Raw genomic sequence first — 12,955 nt, 5'->3', positions numbered from 1 at the left:
CACCAGCGGTTCCAGGTTCTGCAGACCCGCATGCAGACACAGAGATCTTGGTGGCTGAGGTAGCTGAAGACGGCCATCCACACCTCCCTGTGCATGACGTGGGCTGCCCCGTCATCCAGGGGCAGTGAATCAGGCGGAGGGCTGATGGGAGGTGGCCGGATCACGTGGCGCTCCATCTGGATGCACTTGGGTGGGGACACGGAGGGTGGGGGCCGGGAGATGACGCGGGGTGGGCTGCGCAGGCCAGGGCCTAGCTGGTGCCGCAGCTCCCGAGGTGTGCCGTTGAGCCCCTTGCTAAAGCGGTGGGGGCGCTCACAGAGGCTGGGGGGCCTCTTGGGCTCCTCGTTCTCGCTCTCGGGCTCTGACTTGATGGGCTGGTGGTTGGCACTGGCCAGGGTGCTCTCCGTCTTTTGGATCTCGTGGTTGAGCTCCTTGCTCAGCTCCTTGCTCAGCTCCTTGTTGGGAAGCCGCCGTTTCCGGCGCATTTTCACCTTTTTCTTCTCCTCCAAGCCCTCCGCGCCCTCGGTGCTGGGCCCGGCAGTGGGCGAGCTGGAGCGAGAGTGGTCACTCTCCCTGCTCTTGGGAGGCGCTTCGGGCAGATCGTCCTCGGGCTCCTGCTTGAAGCGCCGCAGCGGTTTGTTGGCGAGTGCGAGCCGGTCCTCGGTGTTCTTCCAGGACCTCCGCTGAGGACAAGAGGGAGCACGGGTCAGGTCCTAGGGCCCGGGGCGGCGCCCACCCACAACCTCCCGTCTCTATGTAATCCAGACGGGAGGTGTTGCTGGAAGCTCTGATAGCTCAGGAACAGGCCTCGGGCACAGGGAGGGGAGGGCAACGGTACCTTTTTCCTGAAAAGCTTATCTTCTTTGCCGGGTTTTAGCTGTCATGGGAAAGAAAGGGCGTAGAGCTTGCTCCAGGGCTGGTGACACTTGGTCCCTCTACGACCCCACCACACGCCCACAGTCCCTAGAGTAGGATGCAGGAGAGCCACCTTCCCACAAATGCCACCTCCTCGTGTCTAACAGTCGGCCCTGGCTGCAGCTCTCTGGGGACAGGCTAGAAGTAGAGGAGTACAGCTGGCTAGCTCCCCGGCAGCGGACCTCCCACCCCAGACCGACCCAAATAAGCAGTGCCCAGTAGAGCTGCCTGGGCTCTAGGAGCCAAGTTTGCAGCACAGGCCTGGGGCAGCTGAGGCAAGCCAAGCCAGAGCCAGAGCCAGGAGGAGACTCCAGGCGCCACCTTGTGGCCGGCAGTGCTTACAGTGGGTGGCAGGGCCACCAGCTACTCCGGCTTCCCTGGACTTCCAGTGGCAGCCTGTTTCAATCCCCACCTACCCACCCACCACCCAGCTCTGATCATCAGAGCTTCCCAGGTCTGGGACTGAGGCCTCAAAGTCCCAGGGAGCAAGCGCCTCGCGAGAGTCAGCGCCACGGGGTGGATGACCACTGGGGTGGGGTTAGGGGGCAGCCCTGGGCTCTGATGTCCCTGGGCTCAGGGAGGGGGTAAGTGGGAGCACCTGCTGCTGGAAGTAAGTGAGACTGGATCTCCACCAGGGGCTGAGGCTGCTGCCTAGAGGGGGCCTCGGCGAGAGGTGAGAGGAGGAACCGGGGGACGTTTGAAGCGTCGAGGCCTAAAGGGGTGGGAAGAGGAGTGACTTGCTGTTTTTTCCTCTCCTTGCTTTTAGGGCCGGGCTCTCAGGAGTTAGGTGATCAGCTCAGGACAGCAAGAGGCCAGGCTCCGGAGTTCTTCCCGCCGCCGGCCCCTCGCCCGCACCTCTGCACCCGGGACAGCCAGGCCACCCCTTCGCCGCCCGGCCCCGCCCAGCCCGTACTCGCTTGCGTCCACCAAGCTCTTGCGGCTTTTCGTATTTCCGCTTCCTCCGCAGGTGCACGTCGTCAGACTTTCGGCGCAGGATACCGTCCGGGGGAACTTTCTTGGGGTGTTCGTCCGACCTGCGCCGGGGCGCCTCCTCGCACTCACTCCTCCGCTTGGCAGGCTCCTGCCCGTCCTTGTTGTCCCGGTTCATCTTCTGCTCCTTGAGCAGGGAGCCGGGCAGGTTTGAGGCATACTTAAAGCCAGGGCCACGCTTTTGCTTGTAGGCCAAAAAGAAAGAAGGAACAGACCGACTGTATACCTTCGCCCTGGTCCTCCTCCTGCCCGCTCTTGAGCCCGCAGCGCCCCCTGCCCACCCGGGCGCCCGCCCGCCCGCTCCGCTCCCCTCCGGCTGCCCGGCTCCAGCCTCCAGTCTCGGCGCCGCACTCACTTTCCCGGTCTTGCCGGCATGGTTACACTTCGGACACTCCCAGCAGTTTGGAAGCTCGTCGTTGACCACGCCCTCTGACTCCTTAATCTGTGAGGACAACTGGGCTCAGCGAGCAGGGAAGGGTCTCTGTGGGGCCTCAGCTGCCAGAAACAGCGACACCCCCTGCCCCATGTCTTGCCCATCTGCTTCTGGCCGAAAGAAAAGTGAGCTGCCCAGGTGGGGTCGGGGCTCTGGGCTCCCACCAGGGTTTAAGAGCTGCTGGGCAACCATTGTTCCGGCCACAGAACAGTCCAGGAGCCCTCCCTGGAGGTGGAGGCCCCCAGGACTCAGTGAGATGACTGGGCAGTAGACACTGGAGCACCGTGCTGGCCGCCCCGTCCCCACAGAGCGCGTGAGCTGGGAGGGAGGGAAACAGCCAGGCCACGGGAATCGGGAATGGCAGCCCCGCTCAGAACAGCGTCGTGCATGTGTGATGGGGGTGAGCGTCGCCAGTTCCCTGACCACCACGGAGGGATGGTGGCTGCTTCAGAGGCTGGGCAGGCCCAGCTTTCCGTAAAACACAGCAGACAAGGCTGACACCCAGGCTGCTGGGATAATGCCTAGGGATGACGTCATTCTCTGGGGACAGGAGGATGTGCCAGCCCAGGGTGCGCCCAGCCCACCTGGTGAGCCAGTGGGTGAACAGTGAACGGGTTCCTGGCGCAAGGGAGCCGGAACAAGACCATCTGTCATCGCAGGGCCCACCTACCCTGGCCAGGCCTGGTTCTCCCGGAAGCCTGGAGCAGGTTCTCAAGCAGCCCAGGCCCCAGGTCTGCCTCTGACCCAACTTTTCAGTCTGCCAAGACCCTGGAACCGTGTGTGATTTTGTGGTACTGGGAGTAGGGGTAAGGTAGGAAGGGTCATGTCCTAAAACACCCAGGGGCTCCCAGATGCTCCAGACCCTTCCTGCTCTGGACTTGTCCCTTGATACACAGAATCACCCAGACTCAGGGGCCTGTAGGACCTCTGCTGCCTGTGGCCCAGCACCTGGCCAGCAGCCTAAGCTGGGGTGCTGAGCAGATGGCCCCCGGGGCCCCTCACCTTCAGGCATCCAGGGTGGATGATCTCGTTGCAGATGGAGCACTCCATGAGCATGAGGTTAAACTTGCCCTCCTCCTCCTCCACTGTGTCTTCCTTTCCCGCCTCGCCGCACACGAGGCACACGGCAGTGTGGGGCAGCACTGGCTGAAGGGCGGGAGAGCACAGATGTCAGCGGGGCGGGGGACACACTCCATCGGGCCCAGTACAAGGGCAAGGAATTGCTCTCCTGGGTCTGCAGGAGACAGCAGAAACTGGCCTGGGCCCACCCGCCCAGATACTTATCAGGTCACCTGTTCTGTGCCAGGTACTACTCTAAGCAACAAACAAGACAGCGCAGCTCCCAGCCACCCTCAGCTCACGCTTCGGTGGAGGGAGGCAGACGAAACCTCAGAGTACATAGGATGGAGACAAGGCTATGGGGGACAATAGACCGGAGGGAAGGGTACTCTGATATGCAGAGGCCAGGGAAGACCTCACATGTGGGCGATGCCTGCAGGAGGTGGCGGGTGAGCTGAGCCCGGATCCACATCAGGCTGAGGCTGCATCTCACTGGTGGGTATCAGAGCAGTCACCGACTCGTGGGCCCCAAGACCTTTTCAGGCCGGTCTGTGAGGTCAAGATTATCTTGAGAATAAGAGCGAGACACGACTGCCTTTCACACTGTGTTGGTATTTGCACCAACGGTGCAAAGCTGGCCCTAAGCACGAGCCAAGACAAGCCCCACAGCACCAACATCACCGAGCGGTCACACCAGGAAGAGCGCAGCCTTCTCGAGAAGGTCTGACAAAGCAGTAAAGCTGCTAACTTTATGAAAACCTCAGCCCTTGAGCACACACCTTCTCCACACTGCACAGAGCATCTGTGCATATGCAAGGGCCACGGTTATCAAGGAACACACTCGGTGACCAAGCTGTGGGCTGAACCAAATGCTTTCACCACAGAACGACCTTTCACTTGAAAGAATGGCTGACAAAAACCCTGTAGGGACTGGTCTTATGGCACAGCGGTTAAGCACCATGCAGAGGAAGCCAGATCCCACATGGCCAACCAGAGTTCAAGTCCTGGCCCCAGTGGCTTACACATCAGGCACACGTGTGTGCCCAGGATCCTGACCGAACGGAGCGTTAGATGGAGAAGGGCTGTAGTATGACTAGGCCCTGTCTGGGGGACAGGGGTGTGTGAGTGGGTGCTTCTCCTCCTCTGCCTTCCTTCTCTTTCTCCCTTCCCATCCGTCTCTGTCTCTCTCCGTCTCTCTGCCGACTCATGTGCATGTGCTGCATGGCCTAATAAAATAAAAAGAAAACAAACTCCTGTGGGTACTAATATATTTTCTTGAGGATGAAAGATGTGAGCCAGAAAAATAACTAGTAGTATTTGTTGCAAATGACAAAATTTGAGTTTTTTAACACAAATGAGAATTTTGCAGAACTTGTGAGAGCCACACCACAAACTGGATGCCTTTCTGATACTTAAAGGCTGTTCGGACAACAGTGGTAGAGATATTTTTTCCCCCAATATTTATTTATTTAATTCCATTTGATATTATAATTTTTAAAAAATTCAATGAGAGAGAAAGAGAGAAAGCAAGCCACCAGGTCTGGAACTCGAACCACAGATGGCCATGTGGGAATCTAGTGCCTTTAACTACCACACCACTTGCCAGCCCCAAAAGTGATGGAGATATTAACACACATGATTCGTTTTTCTGTTTTTAAACATATCACATAACGGCACGTGCCAGAGTGCCTAATAGGCCAGCCAGTGTTTCCCAAATGACCAGTGCCTGACAATACTCATCAGAAACCCAGCTACTCGGGACCAGCAGTTGGCGCAATGGCTATGTTGCTGGACTCCCATGTGGTTGACTGTGGTTCGAGTCCCAGACCCAGTGGCTTAACTCACTGGGTGCATGTGCGTGCGTTCGTGCTCAAGATCCTGAGAGGAGAATGGAGGAAAAGGGATTGTGGCATGGCCATCGCCCCTGGGGGGTGATTTCTCGCTTTCTGTCTCTGTTTTTATGGCAAGCACATATGCCCTGTAGCAAAAACCTCAAAAAAAAAAAAAAGAAAAAAGAAAAAAGAAACCCAGCTACTCAAAGAGCAAGACAGACTGACTTCTTATGTAACAAACAGTCTTAAAGTTCACTGCTACAGTTGCAGATTCCACATGGCAACCTTCAAAGGACCACCTATTGAGTTCTGGTGGAGGAAGCAGAATATCCCAGGAGACATGGAGAGGCTATTAAAACACTCCTCTTTTCTGACTACATGTCGGTGTGAGGCCAGGTTTGCCTCATAGTACCTCCTAAACAGCCTATCACAACAGATGGAACATGAAGCAACTACGAAAACCCAGGACATTTCTAATAAACTAGACAAAAGAGGTTTAGGGAATCATAAAACAATGCCCTTCTTTTGAAAATAGTTTTGCTACAGGGCACATGCACTTGCCAGAGAGAGAGAGACAGAAAGGGAACTTGAGAAATCAACCCCTGGGAGGGTGGGGGGGGGTGTGTGGCTGTGCAGAAATTCCTTCTCCTCCATTCTCCTAGCTGGATCTTGGGCACGCATGCATGTGCACCTGGCGTGATTTTCAATCCACTGGATCCAGGACTCATACCACGGGTCAGTCATGCAGTGCCTTAACCTCCACACCACCTGCTGGCCTGCTATTCTTGCTAATTACTGGGTCTTTGGAAAAATCATGGCTTACTTTTCTATGCAAAAATGCATCATGACTTTTCTGATTAACCAATATTTTTGTTTGGAAAATGTAGTTATTGCTCATAATATGTTATTCCTGTTACATTAAATAGGTTTAAAATATTTTTCCTTTATTTTTAAAAAGAGTTATTTGGAACCAGCAGAAGGCACAGTGGTTACATCACTGGACTCCTACATGGCTGATCATGGTTTGAGTCCCAGACCCAGCATCTTGAAACTCACACAGGGTATATATGCGTACATGCACAAAATCCAAAGAGAATGAAGGAGAAAGGATTGCAGCATGGCCACGCCCCCTAGGAGGTGATTTCTTGCTTTCTGTCTCTCTTGTTTCTGTCTCTCTGGTGAGCATACACACTATACAGCAAAAATCTATTTTAAAAAATTGTTATTGGGGCTGGCAGGTGGCATAGTGGTTAAGGTGCTAGACTCCCACATGGCTAACTGCAGCTAGAGCCCTGGACTTGGCGGCTTGCTTTCTCACTTTCCCTTTCTCTCTCTGCTCAAATAAATAAATAAATAAGTCTTTAAAAAATGTATTTATTTAATTTTGTCTTTTTTTTTTTAATTTGCTAAAGGGCATGTGAGTTCACCAGACAGACAGACAGGTCCAGGTGGTCAGGCAGGTGGGAGTCCAGCACCTTAACTACCACACCATCTGCTGGCCCCTTAAAATATTTTTAAAACATCTCAGTTTAAATTTATAGTATGATAAATGTTAACAAATAAATAACATACATCAAAGGTCTTTGAAGCTTTTAAGAACATAGAGGGGCCAGCAGATGGCATAACAGTTATGTTGCTAAACTCCCACATAGTCAACCACAGTTCAAGCCCTGGACCCGGGAGCTTAAACTCATGTCAGGCACGTATGTGTATATGCTCAAAATCCCCAGAGGAGAATGGATTACAGTCGCTTTCTGTCTCTCCAGTAAGGACACATGCCCTACAGCAAAAAATCTCTCTTGAAAAACAAAAAAAGAAAGAATAAAAACACAGAGGGGTCCTGAGACCAAAGAGGCAGAGAGCTATAGACTTGACTTGAAGCCCTAGAGGATTACAGCCAGGTCCCCGAGCATGGTGGCCTCCCAGCATTGATATGGCACAACCAGTGTGTTAAGCTGCTTTAGAAGGGCTTTAGATAAGCTGCCAAATACAGTCCCTTGATAAATTAAAAAAAGTCTTTTTTTTTTAAAGTTTTTTTGGCCATAGGGTGTATGTGCTTATCAGAGAGCGACAGAAGTAAAGTGAGGGATCACCTTCCAGGGGTGATGGCTATGCCATAATCCCTTCTCCTCCATTCTCTCGGAATTTGGGGCATGTACACACACACGCCTGGTGTGTCTTCCAACCTGCTAGGTCTGGGACTTAATTTGTGCAGTCAGCTATGTGGGATCCAGCACCTTAACCATCACGCCACGGGTTGGCCAGTAAGTGAAAAGTCTTCATGCAATGCCACTAACATTTGAATTCAAGTAGAACACGAAAGGTAAGAGCATCATTTGTTCGGCAAACACTTCAGGAACATCTGCTAAAGCCCAAAACAAGGTATCTAAGAATGACGGCATGGGGAAGGCAGCTGCCCCCACGAGGGGTCCAGAAAGGTTAAGACACAACTTGCTGAAGCCCAAGGACAAGGTAGAAAAGTCATGTTCAGCAGAGGCTCATGTCTGGGGGACAGGGCAGAAGGGAAGGTGGAAAAGGCACAGGGACCAAGAACAAGGACCAGGCAGTACAGAGGGGCTCGACTGGTCATAGAAGAGGTAGACTGCACACCAAGAGAGGCGCCAGAGAAGGAAGAGCACTGGCCTGTAATGCCACAGGAGGGTTAAACCAGGAGGAAGGGCTCCAGCAAAGCAGAAAGCTCGAAGTGGGAAGGCTTGGGGCTCAAAGCACGTCTGCATTTGTTCTCAGCTTGAGAAGCCAGGCTAGGCTGGGGAAGAGGAGACACACAGAAGTGAGGTTCTCTACAACCAGAGGATACCGTGCCAGGCAACAGGGCTGCAAAGAGAAGGTGGACACTCAGACAGGTTTCCTGTAACTGGGTCCAGGAGTCCAGAGGCGGAAGAGAAAATAAGACTTGGAGGAAAATACAATGGTGGGTTCACTGCCAGTGCACTAAATTTTAGGTGACACGGTTCTAAAAACACAGTCCCTACAGACAAACTCTAAGTCCTGACAGTATCCCATAGGCCACATGGACTCTCTCCAGAAAAATGCACCAACATACATGCACACAGGCAAAAAACTGTATGTAATTTTGGAGGTGGGAAGACACATGTTCTCTAAGATCCAGTCAAATGTCCTGGGGTTCAGGTAACAACGAAAAAGACAAGGAGTGGAGTTAGCCTCGTAACATAGCAGTTAAGTCCTGTGCATAGGGAGCCAGATCCCACATGGCCCACCTTGGTTTGAATCCTGGCCCAAGTAGCTTGAAAAACATGCCAGGCACATACGTGCATAGGCCCCAAATCCTCAGGGGACAGAGATGTAGGAGAAAGGACTGCAGTGACCAAGTACACATGCAACATGTGCGTGCTGTCTCCCACACAAGCCCTGTAGCAATTAAAAGAAAAAACACAAGCAGTAAAATGTAAGGGAAAAAAATCAACTAACGTGTGCAGCAAAGAATTGCAAATCTAACAAGAAGCTAATATTCAGAATATATGAAGACTATAACTCAATGGCAACAAAACTCCTCCCTCCAAATCCAATTTAAAAATGGGCAAAGAGGGACCAGCAGATGGCATAATGGTTATGTTGTTAGACTCTCACATAGTCAGCCGCAGTTCAAGTCCTGGACCAGGTGGCTTAAAACTCATGCCGGGTGTGTCTCTTTCCAAGATCCCGAGAGGAAAAAGGAGAAGGGATTGTGGGATGGCCATTCCCCCCCCAAGGGGGTGATTTCTTGTTTCTGTCTCTCTGTCTCTATGGAGAGAGCACCCTATAGCCAAAAAAAAAAAAAAAGAGGGGATGTCAAAGAACTTGAAATAGAATTTCTTCAAAGAAGATACACAAATGACCAGTAAGCACATGAAAAGACATTAAACATCACTAGCCAGGGAAGTGCAAATCAAAACCACAATGAGATATCTTCATACATTATTAAGACAGCGTCTATCAAAAGCAAACAAAAAATCCAGAAAATAAGTGTTGGTGAGGATATGGAGAAACAGGAAGCCTTGTGCACTGCTGAGGGAATGTAACACAGTACAGCTGCTATGGAAGAGTATAGATGTTCTTAAAATATTAAAAATATAATTACTGGGGCCAGTGGGTGGCATGGTGGTTAAGGTGCAGACTCCCACATGGCTGACTATGGTTCAAGTCCTGGACCTAGCAACTTGCTCTTTCTCTTTCCTTCTCTGTTGAGCACATGTACCCTACAGCAAAAAAAAAAAAAAAAAAAAAAAAGAGAGAGAGAGACTTTTGCTATAGGGTGCATGCACTCACCAAAAAGACAGAGACAGAAAATGAGAAACAGTCCCCTCAAGGGGATGACCATGTTGCAATCCCTTCCTATTCCATTCTCCTCTCGTGATTTTGGACATGCACGCACACGTGTCTAGTGTGAGGTTTAAACCACCGGGTCTGGGACGTGAAGCATGGTTGGCTACATGGGAGTCCAGTTGATGTAACCATTACACCACCTGCTGGTCCTCCCCCCAAAATATTTTAAGAGATTTTTTGCTATAGGGTGCATGTGCTTCGCCAGAGAGACAGAAAGCAAGAAATTACCCCCTGAAGGGATGGCCACACCACAATCCCTTCTCCTCCATTCTCCTCTCAGGATTTTGGATGCATACACACTTGCCTAGTGTGAGTTTTATGCCACTTGGTCCGGGACTCTCGATCCTCAGTCCACTACATGGGAATCTAGTGATGTAACCATTATGCCATCTGCTGGTTCCCAAATCTTTTTTAAAAAGATGATTTTATATATATATATACATATGGCCAACCAACCACAGTTCAAGTCCAAACTTGGTGGCTTGCTTTCTCACTTTTCCTTTGTCTCTCCAGTCAAATTTTAAAAATAATATTAATAACAACAACAAATAAAAAATTCTGGGGACTAGCAGATAGCATAATGGTTACATCGTTGGACTCGCACATAGTCGACCGTGGTTTGTGTTCCAGACCCAGTGGTTTAAAACTGGGTGAGTGTGCATGCATGTCCAAAACCCTGAGAGAGAATGGAGAAGGGAATCATGGCGTGGCATCCCCCTGGGGGGTGATTTCTCACTTTCTGTCTGTCTCTGTCTCTTCAGAGAGCACACACAAGCACCCTATAGCAAAAATCTCTCTCTCTCTCTCTCAAAAAAAAAAAAAAAAAAAAAAAAGGTAAATTCTGCCATATGTGGACATTATATGAATTAAGCTGGTCATAAAGACCCAAATACTGCATGATTCTACTTCTACAAGACACCTTGTTGAGCTCTTAGAAACTGAAAGTGGAATGGTGGTTGCCAGGATCTGGGGCACTAGGAAGGGGCCTGATTTCAATGGGAATAGGGCTTCAGTTTTCTAAAATGGAAAAGTTCTAGATCAGCTGCAGAACAATGTACGAACATAATGTCTTGTAACGACTACAGGGCATACACAGGAATAAGACAGGCAACTTTTTGTTACATGTTTGTTGTTGTTGCTTTTAATCACAAACAAACAAAAAACCCAAGCAGGGAACGTGTGGAGGGAAGAGGGTAAAGTGTCTTTGGACTTGAGGGGCGTTAGCCATGGGGCAGAAGGGGCTGCCCCTATGCAGGCTGGGTCTGCCAACGAGTTCCCGGGCTGAGGAATCCTGTCCCTCCAGCTGGGCCTGCTTTTTCATGGGGCAGGGAGGCGACTGTTCCCACAGGGAGGACTGCTGAGCCCCGGGGAGCGGCGCCCTAGGGAAGGCAGTGTGTGGGTATGTGTAGGTGGATTCAAAGACAACTCCTGGGACCATGCCAAGCTGTCAGTCTGCAGCCACAGCCCTGTCCTAGGGCAAGGTTGGTCACCCTGAGCCACTGGGAAAATAGGATGGTGGTCAGGAGAGACTGACCATGTCCCTAGGAGCCCAGATCCTGGCTCCGTACATCACTCCTCTGAGTCTGGGGCAGTCCCCTGAGGAGGGGCACTGACCTTCCACCCAGATTGGTTCTGGCTCAGGACAGGAAGGAAGGAAAGACCTAGAATTGTTGTGAACTGGACTATAAATGTTGGCTACGGGGTCACAGACAGAACAGGCCCCCCTGACATCTTTAATGGCAGAGACTTCAAAGTACTTGGCTACGGCAGGAAGGAGTTAGAAGACCATTAGACTGCAGCTGGCCCCTGACCTAGTGGTAAAGTGAGCCGGATCCCCGTGGCCGAAACACACCTGGCACCTGTGCATGTGTGCCCCAAATCCCTCAAGGATGGAGAAGCAGAGAAGCAACTGCAGCGTGACCACATCCCACCGGGAGGTGCTTTCTGCCTCTCCCTGTCTCTGGTGAGTGCACAGGCCCTCTGGCAAATGTTTAAAAAGGAAAAAAATATCTGACTATGGCAAAACAGGAGCCCAAGCTCATGGGAGGACTGACCCAAGCCCAGCAACAGGGAATTTGAAACCGGCCCTGGCCTGAGTCCCTCCTTGCCCTGGTGGGCTCTGCGCAGCCCCAGCGCTCCCCGACCCGCCGGCCTGGACTCACCGCGATGCACTGCCGCATGATGCAGCTCTGCTTCATCCGCCCCGGGCCGCCGAACTTCTTCATGTCCTTGCAGAAGTGGCACTCTCCGCACTCGGTCCGCAAGCAGGCCTCGCACTTGCGGCATCGCGTCCGTCGCCGGCGAGCTCCTGCGGTCGTGCGGTTGGCGGCCAACTTCACCGCGGAGGCTGGGCCCAGCTTCCCCTTGGGCCGACCCACCGCCCGGTTCTGCAGGAGAACAGACAGGATTGGTGAGAACGGAGGCTGCAGGGGTGGCCGGACCCAGGAGCGGGGGCTCCAGACCAACTCGTCCCTAGAACATGCTGGCTTCCTAGGCCTGGTTCCTCCAAATGCGGATGTTGTGGACACTGGGCCTGTACAGAGGTAACCAGGTGAGATGCGGTCACTCGAGGGGGCCAAGATGTCCTTATGAAAGGGGGAAGCGTGAGGGCACAGGGAGAAGAGAGAGGGCCAGGTGACAGAAACGCCAGGGAGGAGGCCAGCAACACCCTGAACTCAGACTTCCGGCTTCCAGAACCTTAAGAGGAAAAAAGTCTGATACTTTGGGCCACTGGTGATGGTCCCTGGAGGAAACCAATACAAAGGGACCTGCTTGGGACAGCAGCAGGCCCCACCCACCTCCCCGCCAGCTCTGGCCCCAGGTCCTGTCTCCCCAGCCTGTTCCCTCTGCCGGGAACATGGCCTCCCTCCCTCCAGCTAGCTGAGGCCTGCTCTGGCACAGCTGCCCTCTCGGGGCATCATCACAGCACCCACAACTGGAGTCGTCTGATCTCACGCTGGCCTTCCCTCTGAGGTGGGGCAGGGGAGGCCAGTCACCAGGGTGTCTTGTCCACCTAGTACCTCTACGAGATGACTCGGCCACACTGCCGAGCTCCACTAACCCCCCACCCTGAGGAAAATGGGAGGTGACCTTGAGGCCCCCTGACTTCTGAGAACGTCTCTAAATAGGCTCTGACTGCAACTTTCTTGTGTCTCAGGAGAAAGCAGAGACAGGTGGATGAAGAGAAAGCAGAAGAGCGGGTGAGACAGCGCGGCTCCTGCCTCTGCCCCCCAGCACTTTGTGCAAGGCCCCGGTCCATGGAGGAGTGCTCAGCGGTGTCGCCGAGACGTCGCCATGTCGGAAGCACCTTTCTGAAGAACTGAGCTTGCTGAGAAATGGCTGGGCCCGGGTGAGGGGGACACACCGTGCGCCCCGGGCCCAG

The 12,955-nt window shown here is 52.8% G+C and overlaps 1 protein-coding gene across 6 annotated transcripts in view; it reads right to left on the bottom strand.

The window, feature by feature from the left end:
- The window catches only part of KDM2B (lysine demethylase 2B), a 147,709-nt gene that overhangs the window by 8,200 nt on the left and 126,554 nt on the right, over positions 1-12,955 (bottom strand). For 5 of the 6 annotated variants that reach the window (XM_006149295.3, XM_006149292.3, XM_006149297.3 and 2 more), the window contains 7 exons: positions 11,736-11,960; positions 3,341-3,484; positions 2,261-2,347; positions 1,829-2,098; positions 1,514-1,627; positions 839-877; positions 4-683 (listed from right to left, as the gene is read on the bottom strand). In XM_006149295.3, the coding sequence (XP_006149357.1) occupies positions 4-683; positions 839-877; positions 1,514-1,627; positions 1,829-2,098; positions 2,261-2,347; positions 3,341-3,484; positions 11,736-11,960 (1,559 nt within the window). The remainder of the gene's footprint in view (positions 1-3; positions 684-838; positions 878-1,513; positions 1,628-1,828; positions 2,099-2,260; positions 2,348-3,340; positions 3,485-11,735; positions 11,961-12,955) is intronic. The other variant, XM_006149293.3, reaches the window with a different exon arrangement.

The sequence above is a fragment of the Tupaia chinensis genome, unplaced genomic scaffold, assembly GCF_000334495.1.
Source record: "Tupaia chinensis unplaced genomic scaffold, TupChi_1.0 Scaffold000258_1, whole genome shotgun sequence".
NCBI classification, from domain to species: domain Eukaryota; kingdom Metazoa; phylum Chordata; class Mammalia; order Scandentia; family Tupaiidae; genus Tupaia; species Tupaia belangeri.
This window is presented reverse-complemented; position numbering and strand designations above follow the sequence as displayed.